General features: G+C 26.7%; 1 protein-coding gene across 1 annotated transcript; it reads right to left on the bottom strand.

Moving 5' to 3' along the window:
• Positions 1-3,853: 3,853 nt before the first annotated feature.
• LOC135931281 (proton-coupled zinc antiporter SLC30A2-like) lies at positions 3,854-15,261 on the bottom strand. Its single transcript, XM_065468280.1, has 9 exons — positions 15,072-15,261; positions 9,000-9,146; positions 8,432-8,585; positions 7,222-7,355; positions 6,901-7,068; positions 5,594-5,691; positions 5,337-5,442; positions 4,963-5,097; positions 3,854-4,278 (listed from the first exon to the last, which is right to left on the bottom strand). The coding sequence occupies exons 1-9, from the start codon at positions 15,217-15,219 to the stop codon at positions 4,133-4,135; spliced, it is 1,236 nt and encodes a 411-aa protein (XP_065324352.1). The 5' UTR covers positions 15,220-15,261; the 3' UTR covers positions 3,854-4,132.
• Positions 15,262-19,334: the final 4,073 nt, after the last annotated feature.

Below are 19,334 nucleotides of genomic sequence, written 5' to 3'. Positions count from 1 at the left end.
TAAAAATAATAATTTTAAATTAATATATTATACATTGTTTTTTTTAATATTAACGATATTTGATTATACAATATATTAATATGTTATAAGTTATCAAAATACTTTTAAAGATTAGATTAATGAATAAATTAATTTTTTTTCATGAGGCTCAGCTAGTATAATATTTTTTTACAAGTTACCCTAACCAAATTTTTTTTTGAAGAGAAAAACATAAATTTAAATTGTTCAAGGTTTTGAAAAAATAATATAAATTTCGGAATAATTTTTCAATGATTGATCAGTCCTGAAGAGTGAAAGCGACTTGATTTTTTTAAAAAGTCTATGAATTTTTTTAACCGTCATTCAAAGAGACAGGCAGTCATTTTATCAATGGGGAGAGGGCAGCAGTGTCTAATGATCGAGAGAGGTAGAACAGTTTGCATCCAAATTTATTTGAGGGGGTAGAATAAATTTGGTTATCTATTAAATTTTTAGATGAAATAGGGCAAAATATATTGCTGTAAAAATTAATACTTTTATGATAGACCGATTATAATATAATACAACGATATTGCTAAACATCAACAAAATCTATATATGGCATACAATCACAGAGACATTATTTTCCAAATATAACTATTTCTGGATCGTTTTTTGCTATCCTTTTGAATGTAATTTAAAATGGTTAAAAATACTATCAGTAAACTCATATTCTTACCAAAGAATATACTACAGTGTTGACTAGATTTGATGGAAAACATTTCCATATTTTTAATTTATTTGAAAATAAAATTTTTTGACTTGCAAATATTTGTTAAAATAACATATTCATATATTCTTATCAATTTTTACAAAGCTAAATAATTTTATTTACAAACGAATTAGAAAATATGGAAATGTTTTAAATTAAATATGCCCAACACTGTACAATAATGCATTCATTGTAAATGAGGGAGTTTTTAATTGAATTCATGTTATAAAATTAACTCTTTTACACAATATTTTGATAGTTGGCAGTAGAAGTAGAACAGTAATTTAAGTTTTTTTTTAAGTTATGAAGGGAGTACAATTATCATTAAAAAGTGATAATAATAATGTGGGAATATCGCCGCCCCTGGCTGATCGTTTTTACGGGGGCTGGCATAGGGATATGAAGTGGGTTTGCATCCAGTGAATATCCTATCATGTGGACGCTGAGGGCGGAGAAGTATAACGTAAAATCGTCATTAACACTGAAGTTAATAGTGAGGGTAGATAATATACAAATTTTGATTTCTTTGCTAATTTGATAGGAAACATAGGCATATCTAGAATTTCGCTAAGGAGAGGGAGCACTATTAAGTGGGGTTTTCCCCATAAATTTTATAGGAAATTTAGGTCCTCTTATTGTAGGCCTACTATATTGAATTTTAATAAAAATAATTTTGGGTTTTCACATTTTTAAAATAATCTTATTTTTCTAAAAATTTTGAATTTAAAAAGTTATAATCTTTTATTAATTTTTTTTCTTATAGTGATATATTATTGGCAAGAGGAGAAAGGGTGGGAGGGAGGAAGGGGGGGGGGGTTGTAGAGGGTTTATTTTTATTAGATTAGAATGGTATTTACGAGAACAGACAATTTCCATGGTGGGAATTCCCCCTCCCTTAGTTAAGTGCCTGGTAGGGGAGTAATATCGTATTACAATATTCAATAGAGGTTAGAGGGGTGAAATCGGACTTGGAGGAGATACCCTAGGAAAACTATATTTTGGATCAAAAATATGTACAGCTTTAAATTCTTTATATATATCTAAAGTGCGTTCTTGTTTCCTTTAGAAAATTTCGTATTTTATTGAAGAATAAATAGAGCTTAATATCCTTAATTTCTTTTAGAATTTAATCGAGTCAGTTTATAGGGAATTAAGATGAAAAATAACTAAAATTTGACAAAATTATTTCAACAAATCACAATCATAAATTTAATATATTGTAATATAAACTAACATACCATAATCAAAGAAAATTGGGTAGCCAATATTATATATCTATAATTGTAATTAGTAATGATCATTCCTTATTATGGGATAACATTGTACATTGCATTAGAGGGGGCTCTAAAATATACATAAATGTAATTTACTAATATAATTAAAATTACCTAAACATGTTTAAAATAATTATTACATACATTATAACCTTACTCTATCAAAATTTAATTCAAGACTTAGCATGGAAAAGTGAGTGAGATTGTTTTAAAATGTGGGTAAACTATGGTTTACAAAATCACTTGCGTTATTTTTTCTCACCTTGCCCCTCAAATGTTAAATAATACTTTCATATTATTTTCTAAAATAAGTGAAATTCAATGTTATTATAGCTAACGATATATCCTCCTTTGTCACCTTACCTGAAAAGCACCCTAAGTCTCCCATTTGATGAATATTTCCTAAGGTTCTTTCAAATGTAAAGGGCATGGAAAAAAGTCTAACTCTAAAGGTAGACATGGCCAAGATTTTTTGTTTTCTAAAGAGCTGTTCATTCATGCACCTCAATAATTAATTTCATAATCTCAAATAATAAATTAGGTTTTGCTAACTATCCAAATTTCCTTGAACTCATTCACTTATTCCTGTCTGATGGACTTACAGATCCTTGGTTTAGTGAAACACATCTTATTTGGGATTTGACATGTGTCCTAGTTCTCTTCTAATCCAAATAGTTACCCGGTTATAACAGCTGACAGGTTGAAAAGAAAGTAACACGACCTTTCAAATTTTTATTTTACTCCAATAGTTATTATTACGAATTGAGGATTTTTCATCTATCCATCCCAAATGGCGAAGTTTTTCCGGTTCATCTTTTGGAAGAATATAACCTAACAAATGAAATGGAATTTAGATGTCTATAGATTCAAATATTCTTAACTCATTCCTTATCATGAATATAACTATTCAAGATTAATAAACAAATAAGATATATATGCCTTATATTATTATTTATTTAAATTACAATATCGGAAAGGTTAAGTTCCACTCATTTAGTTAAACTACAACTGGGTACAAGGTTTGTTGGTATACTTGAGAAAAAAAATCGGCATAATTTTATGAAGGGTGGGCCTTCATAAAATTCACGTTCGCTCATTTTGGGCAGGTCTATGACCAACGTGCTAGATAAGATAAGAAGATAAGATTACGAATTGGTCCTTAGATTCCTTATGCTAAAGTTTTTAAAGATCATAGGCAAAAAAAATCTCATTCAATAGGGACAATGGATCCTCTTTCAAAGTTTTACAATCAACCCAAATAGCTGTGTTCTGAGAAAATTATATCGTTTCCTTGGAACTCAATGACGGCTTCTTTCTTTTAAACTATGTTTTTAGATGTTATTTTACAAATATAATTTTAATGAAAAAAATGAATAAAGATTTTTGTTAGGCTGTGTCCAAAACATCCAAAAATTTATATCGAACTCAAAACTTTAAACATGAAAATATAAGCACCCCCCCCCCCCCTAACCCCTTTTAACTAGAAGAATAAATGACCAAAACATATTTGTGAGTCTTTCAAAACAGGTTTTGAACGCAACCATAAGAAAGAATAAGAAAACTAAGTATAATCTTTCATTTTCATAAATTTTTATGTTATTTGATAAAAAAAATTTCTTTATCTTATTACTTAATTAAATCATAAAGATAAAACAATATTTCAGGTATGCACAAATAAATTTAGGCTTCGCAAAAGGATGCCACTTTTTGCAAATATTTTTTTAAAATAAAAACAACTTTAAAAAATCTTTTATCAAGTCTAAATATAAAAAACAACATATAAAAATATTATTTACAAATGTCAAATAAAAGTTCGAGTATATACAATTTCTTATAAAATATTGCAAGTATTTCTTTCTATATTTGGTTTCTAATTAATATAATATTTGGTCGTCGTTAGTGGTTGGGCAATTAATTGTTTATATAATATTGCCAAACAAAATGCTTATTAATAATTCTATTTATTTATTTTTTTTAAAAATGATGTTGTAAGTTAAAATCTTATGTATAATATTTATTACTGTTAAAAAAACACTTTAAACTTTAAAAAAAAATATATATTTAAAGGTTGCATTGTAGGTTTTCCTAAACCTGCCATTTTTGTTTGTTTGAAGTATAAATGAATGGATTAAATTGGGTCATTACAAAATTGGCAGTTCCTCATCTCTTCCCTGAATTCTTCAATCTGAATATTGACTATGTCGATTTCAAACTTCTCTTTCAGCATTTGAGTCGCACATTTTTGAATGTCACTATTGTTGGACAAAGGTAACTCTGTGAAAGTATAAATTTTAATCTGAGTAATTAAGTAGAGTAGCTCGTGGAGGGAGGAGGGCAATGCTGAGGGAGAGCAAAATGTTTATATAAATTATTTAATAATAAATGTAGAGCATAATGATAAGCTTAGGATGGAAGATCCTATGAGGTTGGGAAATAAGTAAAACCCTGATTTAATGTTTTTCTTAAAATAATTTCAAAGATTAAAATTTGTATTCCCTCGAGGAGCATTTAATTAAATCGGTGTACTGTTTTCTATTAATTACATCCTTTAGCTTTAAAAAAAAAATTTTTTTTGTTCTTTCTTTTTCAAAGAAAAATAAATCTATAATTTTTAATTCAAATAGCTAATTTTGTTAAAAAAAACATTTCGCCCATCATAGTTTCTTTAAATGGTATAATATGTGTAATTATTCAAATGGACATAATAAATTAATATAAATCCTTGAAAGAGATTGCAGGATGCATATTTAAGTATTATTGCGGGACCAATAAAAAGATGGGACGTTATAAATGGGGTATGTGACCCTGCTTATCATGTGACTTTTTAATAAAAATCGGAGCTGCGCCACTATGCAACTTAGGTTTAATTAAAAATGAAATTCCATGAGGTAAAAGGCTATATAAGACTAATTTCTTCCTTAATTATTTTTGCTCGATAAATAGTAAATTTATTAATACCAGTGACAGCGTGAAATATGGCAATCTTCTTTTCGGAAGTCAGGCACCATATTTTGAGATCGTGGATGGATGTTAAACCGGGAATCGTAAGAAGCGATTGTTTTACGTGAGCGTATTTGATATCGGAAGGTGTGGCTTTAATTTCAAACATTTCGTCATTATGTAAAAATAACTTTATCTATATTTAGCATATTTTTCTTCTTCTTTATTTTTTTCTCTTTCTTTTTTTCTTTCTTAGAGATATAGAATCTCAGATATAAGGAATGTAAAGGCACTATAATTTGAATAAGAATACGCGTTTTTAATTACTATCAAAAAATATGTTTATGAATATATTAATATTGTGCTTATTTATCAATATATTTATAAATTACCCTCCATTAGTATCATAACTATATCCTTCAGTATGGAGAGTGTTGTGAGTATTACTAAAAATGAAAATATGAATGTGCAGATGGGGTCGGCAATTTTCAGATCAGGCTTTAAAAAATATAGTATATATTTTTTAAATTTGAATTTTAACTTATAGATTGGTAGTACTATATTTTTCACAATTCGTAAACTAATAGTTTTAAACTAATCAGAGATTAATTTCAAATTATGTAAAATAATAAAACAAATTTAAATTTACCCTATAATAAATTACAAATGCAGCTATGAGTATTCCAAAGCTTTGCACCAAATCTCCTATCACATGGATGTAAGCGGCGCGGATGGCTAACGATGCGGCTAGTATATAAATGGAGGAGAAAAATAATTTTATACAAAAAATCGATATTATTCAAATTTATAAAAGCTTATAATATTAAAGAATTGATGCACGGATATCACTGATACTCAAAAAAAATTGGGCATCGGCCATTTGTAACGGTTTAAATTAAAAATAACGGTCAAGATACTTTTATATCTGATTTTGTAAAAACTTAATAAAATAGTTTCGTTACTATAATGAGTAAAGGCCTAAACCATTAGGTGCATGTCGAACATTTTCAAGTAAGGTAACTATGCTATGTAACTAATTTACATTTTAGGCAAGGTTACTATTTAATGTAACTATATTCTTAAATTTGTGTTTTATAACAAACTAAGGTTATTCAACTTATTTTAATTTTCAAAAGTTACAAAATTTAAATTTTATTTTAGATGTCATATTAAAAAATGATTAATTTAAAAATCTAAACAAATCAATATTAATTTATAACCCGGAAACAAACCTATATAATGTTCAAAATAACTGGAATGTAACGAAACAGCTATATTTAATGGTTCAATACTCTGATGGGATACATAAGGCCACCTCGAAAAATGTTCATAAAATTTTATTAGGCATAAACATAAAATGTATTAAATTTTTATAATATATATGTTTTTTTATTATATGATTAATAAATATTCTTATTAAAATAGAAATTTTAAAGAAAAGTTGTTTTTTTGTCCCTCCTAAAAAATTTTAAAAAAGGTCATTTACGAGGTTTTGAGTGTGACCGAAAAAATATTATGGTTTAAAATAAAGCGCCCAGATTATAAAAAGCGAAATTTAGACGAGTTTCACTGTGTATTATAAAGTGAATTATTGTATGTGTTAGCGGTAATGTGCTATTCTTTCAACTTTAAATCATGACTCGTTTAAATCGGACTTTACCGGAAATGTATCCCATCATGTTTGGAATACCTACCTTATATTCAGGCAATTTTGTCATAAAATTTTTGAACTTAATATAGTTTATTAGTTTTTTCATATTATAAATGACTCAAAGGTTAACGGCAAAATTATATGCAATTCATAAAATTATTCTAAACATGCTGGAATAGATTTCCGGTAAAATCCGATTCTAAAATTTTTTTAAAAAAAATGAGCTCAAAAAAATGATTTAAAGTTTAAAAAAATACAAATTAACGCTAACATATGTATTCATGGTAAAAGCAAATGGTGTTTACAGTCGTAACGCCTCTTCTGCGCAATTGTGACATCCGGAATTAATGTTCTAGCAGCAGGGCTAAGGAGAGGAGTGAGAAAGGTATTGTTACTATTGCTACAAGTGCTTGTAGGTTCGCTACTATGGGCCAGATCACGTATTTCGGTATTGTCGAAGTCATCTTTACTTCCTAAGGGAGTTAAAAAATTATTTTTAAATGTCTGATATTGAGTTAACCTGTTTTAAAAATCAGCACAAATCGAGATTCTTAACAACACTATCTGTATCAAGACGCGTAAGAGTTAATATGTATAATAATTTCCCCAATAATTTAATTTCTAACCATTTTGACGATCTCCTGGACTCGGTGAATCTAGGTTATCGTTGCATATTAGGTGATCTTGATCGGAATTGTTATTATGATGATTGGCATGGGAATGATTGTGATGGCCGTGAGGATGTAGCACCAGGCCCATTCTTAATATCGATAAATAAAATTAAGACTCAAATGTTCTAATTTTATAGCTAAATATTAATTAAAAAAAAATATTCCAGTGGCATATAAAATGTATCAGTATGAGTATCGCCCAAAACAATAAATTTCCTAAAATAGGCGGCTAACGCCGTAAGACCCAAGCCGATATTTTAGAGTTGGGCTGAGCAAATCTATATATTCGATTTGTTAAACCGCGACGCGGACTAGTGTTGTTAAACAACTCGTTTTGAGCCGATTTTTAAAAACGGCTAACTCAATATTTTATCCAGAAAAATATTACGTAAGCATGAGATCTTTCCCATAGATGGCACGAAGGTTTGGATATCTATTAGCGAAATCTCGAGGCTAACATTATTATTCAAGCTAAAAGATTGAGTTAGCCGTTTTTAAAAATCGACTAAATTGAGCCGTTTAACAACACTAACGCGGCCCTAAAAAAAGGTTCTTTGAAGCAACTATTATATGAATTTTAGCAATTACGAAAAGGAAATATAATTTAAATATCTTTTATATAAAATTATAGGAAAGGGTTGGTTAAATTAATGTCTAGGTCTAGTTACCAATGTGGGGGGGGGGGGGTTAAAAGTTTTAAGCACGCTTAGATTTAATTTGAATAACTTTCTTTCACCGAATAGAGATCCCTGTCCATGGTGCAAATTTTCCTCGCCATCAGGTGGTAAGTGTTGTTAAATCACTTATCTTCAGTCCTAAAATGGCTTCTTGTCTAAGTTTAAACCATAAAAAAAATCGCCTCAATCTTTTAATTGAGTCTCAACTTTGAGGTTTCAAGTTTCTTTTTAAGTTAAATAGCTGTAGTATTGCAATTGACCCCGGTTAGATTTTAACTACCCTACCATCAGGCTTGAAAACCCAGAGTATGGCCTTAATCTAATTGACTGATATTTTTGGTTGATGAAAATCCTAATGGAAACAAAAACTCTCAGTAACGTTATTTATCTTTACTTAAGGTAAATGATTACAGAAGCTAAGACAATATTTATAAGCTTGGCAAAACTTGAGTTGCCTTTCAATTTATTAGTTATAAAAAAATCCTCACATGATATTGACGACAACTCCGAAAGTAGCGGTGATGAGCATAACGGACGCATTGATATCGTAATTATTATTTATTACCCGTTTCACGGCAAAGTACATCAAAACTGCGGTCAACACCCAGATGAGCAATATAGAAGCAAAAGCACCCAAAACTTCTGATTATATTATTTACATTATACGTGTATTTAAAATAGTTAAAGTTTGAGGGGGGGGGGATCAATTCCATTTCTAAAATCATATTAAAATATTCATTCTTCTTTTTTTACAACAAAAAATTTTAATTACAGTTTTTTAAACAAGGAGATACGAAAGAAACTAATTCCTTTTTTTTATGAGAGAGATTGAACTTGAACTGGCTATTTATTTTTTTTAAAAATTCGATGCATAAAAAATCTATCAAAAACAGACATAATATAACAATTGGCTAGCGAACCAAAACTTTGGTAAAAAAAAGTTATTCGTTGTTAAAAATATTATTATGCAACATAACTTGAGAAGATTCCTTATAATAATAATAATCTTTCTTTCTATTTAAAAATATAAGTAAAAAATAAATAAATAAAAGTTACCGGCTCTATGCCACCCAAAATTTAATCTTTTGGAAGGGGGTCGGCATGACATGTAGAGAGAGAAAAGACTTATAACGAAACTCCCGAAATCTGTGAGCAAATGAGCGGCGTCGGTCAATATTGCTAAACTATCGGCGAAATATCCGCCTTATCAATCAAATTTAAAAATAATTTATTATCTCCAGCAATCTATTATATTACATGGTAGATAATATCTATAAAATTTATTTTCAGACTATGAACTATTACCAAGGAAAAGATTTAATTTAGGCAACTGGATATTCATCGCATCCTTAAAAAACTGAGGACGCTGACTATTGTATTTTCAATGTCAAATTTCTTTACATTTTCTGCCTTAATTATTAAAATGAAAATCGAAAATCCTCATTAGGATATGTTAAATATAAAATGAAAATATCATAACAGTTTACAATTAAATGATTCATAGTTATTGAAATTATATAAATATGATAATAGTATTGTTAAACGGTTCGATTTAGCGGATTTTAAATTAATATTTTAGCCAAAGTAACGTGAGCCTCAAGATTTAGTTATTAGATGCCCAAACCTTTCTGCTATATATGAGAAAAATTCCAGGCTTGGTATTTTTTTGGAGAAAATAATGGGATAGCCGTTTTAAAAAATAGCACCGACAATACTACGTAATAAGATTGATTTATCAAATTTAATTTTAAAGAAAAAATCATTATCATTTATTATATAAAATAAATTTCAAAAAATTCGAAGTCATACTCACAATTGCGTGAAGCTAACTATATTTAGTATATGTTAGAGTCAATATGCTTATTATCTTAATCAATATTTGTAATATGGTCGATATTCTGCTAATATGTCGGAATACACATTTCTGGCAAAATCAGATTATTCAAAAAAAAAAATATTAAAACGTGCTAAATATATAATGTAAAGTTGTTAAATAGCTCAATAATTAATTTAAATAAAACAAATAGATTATGGTATATAAAAGGATAATTTGCATAATAAAGTCCAAAATCTAAAAAGGAGTTGAGATAAGGAAATAGTCATTATAAGATTTTTTTTCGTCGGCTAATTATACTCTGTAATCGCGTGTACTTTCAAATAAATTTAATTATAACAGGAATAAAAATATCAACTTATAAAAATCTGATAAAAAAAATACTTGGCAAGCAAGGTATTATTATATTATTCACACCTAAGTAAATATATAATGAGTAAAAAATGGTTGTTATCAGATAATAAATAAGTTAAACAATGATTCGTTTGAAAGATAATTTAAATCAATAAACATTGTTAAATATGATTTAATCTATTTTCCTTATTAAATCATAGTCATAGTTGTTATTTTTATATCATAAACCTTAACATTCCAATAGAATAAATACTTAATGCCACTCCCCCAAGATGACTCCTTCGCCATATTGATTTGATCAAAATAGGGAATAAATGGCGCCACTGGTGGTTTTTATAATATCTAAATTGTGATAACTATTTTTTGGTAAATTTTTATGTGTTCTTGTTTTTTTATATAAAATTTTCTCCTTACTATTTCCTCATCATTTAAATTTATATTAAAAATATTACTAAGGTAATATAATTTATTTTAATAATAAATTGTAGACACACAAATTAGGAAAGTTAATTGATATTAATACTGAACTAAATTACCGAATCTTTATTTTATTTTTTAATTAAAATGACTTATTTATCACATGAATAGCAAACCGAGTTATCAATATAAAAAAATAGCAAATCGAGTTATCAGTATAAAAAGATAATCACAAACTCAAGCCGGGGGTTGGAAGAGACCAAACCACCCAACAAAAAATTCCTACTCTCTACATCAACTTTTTGTTGTTGCGCGTTAAGTGTATTGTAATTTTAAAAAAGTTATAAATATATAATTTATTAACTCATTTCAATAAATTTTAGGCACCATGCAACGGAAACACAACCTGGAACCTCCGGAAGTGGGATAATCCTAGAGATAGGAGCCAGTGACAAATCTTTTAAAACATAACCCATTTTTAAATTTCCGAGAACCCGTTCTAACAAAATATTATTGTAAGAGCATCGAACCTATTTTCAGGTCTGACCTAAACCGAAATTTTAATTTAGAAATAGGTCCAGGGGACAGTTCGATTCAAATTTTTTATATATACCGGATGTTAAAAAAACACGATATTTTTAACGAAGTTGAAAAAATTTTATAATCGCTCGAGGAAAATAAATAGTTTTGTGTGTTATGGAGATAATTTTCATAAAAAATAATCGGCTCAAATCCAATGGGGTCCGAAATATAATTTTTAAAATCGAGGTCCTAATCCAATCGAGTCCGAGAAAATGTCAACAGACCCGATCGAATGATTGGTCAGGGTTCTAATATATTGTTAAATGTTGCGTAATTCATTTTAAAGAGTTTATTTATATTAAAATTTTCTTTTGATAGCTTTTTAACAGTTAGGAACCGGAACTAGAACCATCGGAACAGTTAACGAAACCATTTTTTCAGAACAGGAAACGTTTAATTTCTGTTTTAAACTTTGATTCTTTATCGGATATTTTTTAAAATTTTCAAATTGGCCATTTTTTTTAAAAAAATACACGTATTAGGTGAGTGAATGTTAGTGCGATGACAACTAGTAATTTTAAAATATGGAATAAAAATATAATGAGTTTCTGACGGGGAATTTAAAAAAAGGTTAAATAATTATTATATATTAAAATAAATTTATTGATATACAATAAAAAAACATATTTTATAAAAGTAAGTTGAAAAGTAACTATTTATTTTGGATGTCAAATACAGGAAAAAAATGTAAAAGTTACTGTTACTTTGTTTCAAAATAAGTAGTTATTTTTTTTGTAAAAATGTTAATCGTAATTAGTTACTTAAACAACACCAAATTTCTCAGTCAAAGGACTCCCATGTAATTTTTATCAGTTGCATTTCATGGAATGAGGATAAACTAGCATAGTTCTGTTGTACCCAAAATACGTAATGAAGCGCTTCAAGATGCCGTATGAGTATATGGGGAGACCGAGACATGAGTATAGGAGAACGTCAGTCCACTCCATTTATAATATAAACTATTATAAGACTGAAAATTTAAGCCTAACAAGTTAATTACATACATGATTGGCTAAAAAGATTTGGAAAATATTTTGTGTATTTTAATTTTTATAGGGGAAAATGTGTTTTAGCAACCATAAGTAACAAAAAATAATTGTAAATTTTATTATTTCGATTTATAAATAAAGCTTTTAAAATATTAATTAATAAATTTTAGGAAAGTTTAAACCCATAATTTTTAATCTGACAATTTTCATAATGTAAAATATGGGTTAATATAATTCTGAATGACATTGTAAAGCTAATGGGCTAAGTCATCGTTGGTCATAGAATAGTTGGTCCCATTCATTATTACTTTATTTTGATTTTAACATATAAAAATAATTTTCAATGAATATCCATCTAAAATATTAATTTTTAATTACAATATGCTTTTAAATAGTATTTTATTTTAATTTTTTATATAAAAATTCCTAAAAATTTTTAAAATCTCTAAATTCAATAATTTATTTAATTATTGTGTATTATGATGTTATCGATAAATTAATATACATACAAACTTATAAAAAAATTCTTATATTTAGACCCTTATTTCTTTGGTGGACCAACTATCATATATTGTTGGACCAATGTACTCAGAATATGGCAAGGTTGGACCAAAAAAAATTTTTTTCAGATTAAATTTTCTAAAAAAGTATAGTTCCTAAAAAATATATCTCAATTATTTTAAATAGTTTACACTTTTAAGAATTTATAAGATGCTTTATTTATTCATATTAGTTTAATATTATTAAATCTATACAGGTTTGAACAAAAAATATCCCAACCTATCCCGATCTCTCTTATATTAGAGTCCTGCAGGGCCTGCCGGTCAGTCTAGCCCTCGGTAATATGATTAATAAAATATAGGTCCAGCATGTGGCCCAAAAAATATTAATATTATATTTCCTTCCTATTCTTCCTTTTGCCTGATTGAATATCACAATTATAAAATGAATCTAAAAAAATAAGAAAAGCTTTAAAAAAATTAAGAAAAGTTTAAAAAAATTAAGAAAAGTTTCAAAAAATGGAGGTGCAAAATATTTATTATTCATTTTTATATCATATTTTGTAATGACTATAATAAAATAAGATATAAATCATTAAATTATTAACAATGCCTAAAATATTTTAATTAAATGTACAATATTGAAATAGAGAACAAAAATATATATTTTGAGTTTGAGATTTCTTTCCCTATAAGCTTTTTTAAAAAAATTTGTGCCACATGCAACAATGGGCTAAGCTTAGATATAAAATAAATTTTGTCACTTGACTATGGTAATGCTCAGGCAAAAAAATCAATTTTGCAGGTTTCTAATTAGTAAATATAAAATGAAAAAAATACACAATCATTAAAATCTTTTTTAAAATTTTAGGCAACTAAACATCAACAGTTGATAAATTCAAATTTATATAAAATTAATTTTTGAATCTTTTAAAAATATAGTCCAAGTCCAAGATAATAATTTAATTATATAAAAATATGAAACATGAGTTAGGGGGGGGGGGGTGGAGAAAAATTCAATAAAAATGGTATGAATTCCTGAAAGACTCTCATTAATTAGAACATTGGGGAAAAAGGCTACAAAATCTTAAGCTTTAGATTATCCATTTTTTTATTGTCAAATCCATTCCTCCCAATCCCCCATTGTAAAAATAATGCTACCATATTTATCAATATCTGTTCCATTGCCTTCTCCACCAGTTGCCAGTGTGGCCTAAAAAAAAGTTTGATCCGATCTGCCAAATCCTCCAAAACATCGATTGGAGTAGGGTTAATAATGCATTTTATAATATATCCATTCTTTTTCGATGTGAATATTTCCCAACCAAATATTGGTATATCTCACTTAGCCAGTTTGATAACTAATATTATCTGCTATTAATTTATTAAATATTGTTAACAATGGGCAACCAGCTAATTTGAACCAGTATAAATCAGTTCATAATGGTTTTCAAAAATAGTTAATTTTAAATTGTTAACTTAAATTTGTAATTTTAATTATCCTTGGGGGCAATTTAAATTTGTGATTTCTTTTTAAATTAAATTTTTTACAATTAAATAGGCATAATCTTCAAATCAATACCAAGTTTATTGTTTTTACTTTACATACTCAATTTAATATGGATTAAGCAAATTACTAATTAATTAGATAGGAAATAATCTTCATGGGTAAATTAAATAAGGAATTATAAAAATACAAATTAAAAAGATTTTTCCATAAGATTAATATATATAGTTTATGATCAATTTTTTTAATAATTAAATTGATAAAAAACCTAAACATACCAAAAAGAGTTATAAATTCTAAACTGAACCAATATGAATTTCCTCAATAAAAATCGAAATGGAACAACCCTTTATAAAATAACTGAAAACCTAAAAATTTAACTCAGTTTGTAGCCCCAATTTTAAATTAATGAGAAAATTCTAAAAATGAGATAAAGATTGTCTTGCTTTAATAAGTATTCCCTATTTTCAGAAATCCTATCCAAGGACATATTTAAGTTTTATATAAGCATCTTGTGTTACCTGCCAGAAAAGAAAACTTCTAATATATTATTCGAAAAAAAACCCTTAATTTTCAGGGGGAAAAATTTTTGGCTTAAAAATTAAGTCTATGACAATATTAAAAGTCAGTTCTGATTAAATACAATACTCACCAATTTTTTAAAAATCAGATCAATATTTAAAAACCCAATCCAATCTTGGACAAAATTAAAAAAAATTTGATTCAATCTGATTGAACTGATATTTTTTAAAAACCTGATCTAATCTGTTAATCATTGAGTATTGTAATTTTCACAAGTAGTTATTCTTGTTGATGTAACTAAGTGTAAATTTCAATTCATTAATTGATTTTATATCTGTAAATTTTCCTCTTTATAAATTTTTTTAATAATATGGTATATTTATAAATAGTCACTTTTAAATTGTAAATAAACTTTAATTTCACCTGTAACTTCAACCAATGTAAATACAAGGCATATAATGCAAGCTAATATTAATTTATTGCGGGATTTCTTTTGCTTTGTGGTATCAGACAATGAACCTTCATGACAGTGTGTAGGAGTTAATGTATTCGATGCATCCTTAACTTTCATAATTAAAGGGTTAAAATAGCGATAAAATTTCAATTAAATAATTAAGAAACATATGATATTCATTAAATATTTTCCCACAAGGTGTTATGGTAATGTATTTAAAATGTAGTGAGTAAATACCAGTACGAAATGTGAAGTAAGTGGGCAAAAATATCAAATTTAGTCAATACTATTTATATATTGCTTCCAAAAAATTAAAATACTATTTTAATAAGATAAATAATTTTGGTGCTTTTTAAATTAAATTTAACAAATAAACATTAAGGAAAATTCCTTATTTTTTAATAGGTATTTTAAATATGTTGTTCATTGAGATAGCAAATAAATATATGCATATAAATTTTTTTAATAAATAAAAAGAAAGTAGATTTAAATTATATATATTTAATTTGAATCTTGACTCATTTTAAAACAATATACCAAATGTGCTTTTGAAAATTAAAAATATTTCAAGAAATTTTGATATGATATAACACATAATCTAAAGAGATCACAACTAACTTTGAAAATTTGTAGAAAAAAAAGCAAAACATGCATTAGCAATTTTTCTCTTGATAGTTACTCACTATATAAATTGAAGATTTTAAAAATTTTGTCAAAATTTAATGAAAATTAATTAAATTTATAATTTTTAGGTATGGATATACTAATTAAAGAAGCTGTAAATTAAATTATACAATTCTAAGCATAAATATATGGGCATAAAAAATGCCTTTCTGAATTTATAGATTTCTCTCGTCGTTCATATTCTGATTCCTAAGAAAAAATCAATTTTTTAAAGGCTATGATTGAGATTAAAGGTAAAATATTGTTCACACTAGGATCAATGCATATTTTTTAAAAGTGTATATATCATATATCATATAATAATAACTTTAATTTTTGATTGAAAATGTCTATCTTTAGCAGCCTGATTAAAATTTTAGACAAAATAATATTAACAAAAAGATGTTCTGTAGATGGAAGTACAAAACAAACCATTCTGCCATCTATAAGAAAAATCTCCAGGCAGACCTAATGTTATTTTGGCCAAAATCTTAATCGGGCTGTTTCATCTCCCAGTACATGGAAATGTTAAAAATGCTTTCAAATGTTTCGTGAGGTAATATGGCCTAAAGGATATTGTTGATAAAAGGCTCGATTTATAAAAATGGCTAATCTATTATTTTTGTTAAAATATATTGCTCAAGTCTGCAAATAATATTGATACAGATGCCAAAATGTTCGAACATCTATTAAGAAATTCTCGAGACTTGCGCTATAATATTTTAGCTAAATCTTAATCGGCGCAGTTTAATAACACTACTAAAAGGTATCTAGATAGTATATATGCATTTTAAAAAAAATTTTATACATGTGGGAAGAAAATTTAAAATACATTTAATACAATTTTCTATTATAATCATGTAAAGCGTGCTTAATGTCAAAATGAAAATCTTTATGTAAAATAAAAAATTTTAAGTGAACCAAAGATTTTTTTATTCAGTTATGTTTAACCTTTAATTAAGCATTCTCAAAGTTTTTATTAGTAAAGCTACCCAATTTACACTTAAAAACATTTTTAGCCACATTAAAATATATTTCCACGATGGACTCGATGCAGAGTTGGGCATGTATTCAAAAATAAGAATCTAGATTCACATTCTTTATACAAAAAATATTAGGTATAAATACTAGTATCTTATTAAAAATATAATTAAAAAAAACAAGATATAAGATACTTGTATCTTTTACTAAATGTGAGTATTTTAAATACAAGATATTTATACGAAATAATCATTATCTATATTGTAATAGTTAACTATAAAATAACATTTTATATAACTAATTTGTGAAGAAAAACATAACATAAGTATATAATTAAGGATAAGATAAATTCAAGCGAAATTTTTATATATAAATATTTAATTATTAGTTCTTATTTTATATAATTAGAAAAAGGATCAAATCAGTCGAAATTTTTATAAATATTTAATTAATTAGTCATAGCTTTTACCTTCTGATCGTCGGTCTGGACTTGAGAATGACAATATGGAAATTAGTCTGCATCAAGCCTAATTATTAAATCCTGGCCCCAAAACCTTTTGTAAAAAAATACCCTGATCCAGAACAAAATTTTTTTTATTTGTTCTGTAAAGCCCGACCCGAAAAAAAATATATGTAGGCCCAGCCCTTATTTATTTATATATAGAATAATTAATTTTTTTTATTGTAAGCAATATATTCAACAAATAAAAAATATTAACGCATTTTAAAATGTATCAATTTATTTGACAAAATGTAAACTATCATATTTAAAAATTTAAGCCCGACCCAGTTCGGCCCGAAATTTAAAAAAAATTAGGCCCAACCCAGCCCTAACCGAAACTATTTTTTAAAAATAGACCTGGCTAGGATAGGACCGTGCCGTGAATTACAGATCACTAATGGAAATGTTATTATTATAGAGATGCATTAAAAAATAGATAAATTATATATATATTTTAAATTTAAGTCATTTTTATATGTAGAAATGGAGTTACCAAAAAATTTTTAAAAAAATTTAAAAGTAGCGTAAAAATATTAAAGCCGACAATAGAGTTAAACCCTTCTCGGTAGGCAGAATTACAGTGTCAATTTCTATTTGTATTTTCTCAACTGTTTTGTCATAATGACGCTGTAAGGATCAAAAGAAGAGAATAAATTTATTATCATATATTTTATTTAACAAAAAGATTTTAAGGAAGATAAAATAAGGAATATTATAATTATAATTATGAAAAATGAAATTATTATTAGATTAAGGAAGTATGAGGGATATATAGCTCTCAGCAGGCGATTATTGAGTATTATAGAATGACAAACTACAATTAAATATAATGTAGGTAAGGCTTACTAAAGTATATTGAGATCTTCAATAATAAATTGATGCTTATAACTTTAGAGACATTTTTGTTCATGTAAATATAGATACCTAAAAAATATTTTAAAAAAATTCGAAAGTAGCGTAAAAAGTAAATAGCGCGCTACTGTTTGTAAACAAAAATTGCTATAGCGATAGCGCGCTACTTTTTTTTGTAAAATAGTGCGCTACTTTTAAAAGTAGCTTTTAACAACACCACAAATTATTACTTTTTTCAAATCCAACTCGGATCGTTTAACATTTCACAACCTTTGAATTGGAGCAAATAGTATTGCAGTTTTATATTAGCGTTTCTAATGTATTTCATATAATTCAACCCCTATACCTCAATTTTTTTTTATTATTAAATTTAGAAATATTTGTTTCACTAAGAGAAAAATCATCATTTTCTTGGTTATTAGATTTAAAATCTGATATAGTTAGAGTTTGACTATGTATTAGTATTAAAATTAGAGCTTCCCTTAATAATATATTTTGAAGGTATTTTTTTTATCATCTGACTAAGTCGATATTCTTTGAACGGATATGATAATGATGCCTATATTAATTGTCATTAAAAACTTTCCAAAATCTTATTTCTATATCTCTTGTACAGCTTTTAATAAAGGTTGACAATATTGGAAACTTAAATTTTCAAGTTTTCCTAAGTACCATCTTAACAACTAATAGTATGGATACTAATACTCCATAAAAAAGAACTACTTAGTACTTGTAGTTTGTCTAATGCAATTGCTACCAGGATTAAAACTTGTAATATCTGTATCTTTTAATGTTATATTATAAATATATTTGAATAATAAATTTAAATGTGTTTTATATTTAAGCAATGAATACATACTCTCGTATAAGCTATTCAACCAAATATAGTTTTGGGATGTTTGGTACGCGTTATATTATAATTATCGATCTCGCGGCAAATACGGATGCACGTCATATTTCTATCTAATGACAATCATATACAATATCATAAGGAAGATGATAAAGATCGGACGACATTAAAGAGTTTAAGGGATAAATAGTAAAGCATCATAATATTAGTGTTGTTAAAAGGTCAATTTGAGCCGATTTTTAAAAACGGCTAACTCAATATTTTATTCAGACAAATATTATGCAAGCTTAAAGATTTTGCTCATAGGTGGCACATAGGATTGAATATCTATTGGCGAAATCTCGACGCTTAGGAAATATTTTCCTGTATAATGTTGAGTTAGCC

Source organism: Gordionus sp. m RMFG-2023, chromosome 1 (genome assembly GCF_954871325.1).
Source record: "Gordionus sp. m RMFG-2023 chromosome 1, tfGorSpeb1-WG-v2, whole genome shotgun sequence".
NCBI lineage: Eukaryota > Metazoa > Nematomorpha > Gordioida > Chordodea > Parachordodidae > Gordionus > Gordionus sp. m RMFG-2023.
This window is presented reverse-complemented; position numbering and strand designations above follow the sequence as displayed.

Excerpts from the sequence above, each read along its gene's own strand:
- LOC135931281 (XM_065468280.1), bottom strand. The coding sequence starts at position 15,219 with ATGAAAGTTAAGGATGCATCGAATACATTAACTCCTACACACTGTCAT. Across the intron at positions 8,586-8,999 it reads TTTTGGGTGGCATAGAGCCG|AAGTTTTGGGTGCTTTTGCT; the intron begins GTAACTTTTATT and ends TAATATAATCAG. Across the intron at positions 7,356-8,431 it reads GGAGTTGTCGTCAATATCAT|AATGGGCCTGGTGCTACATC; the intron begins GTGAGGATTTTT and ends ATCGATATTAAG.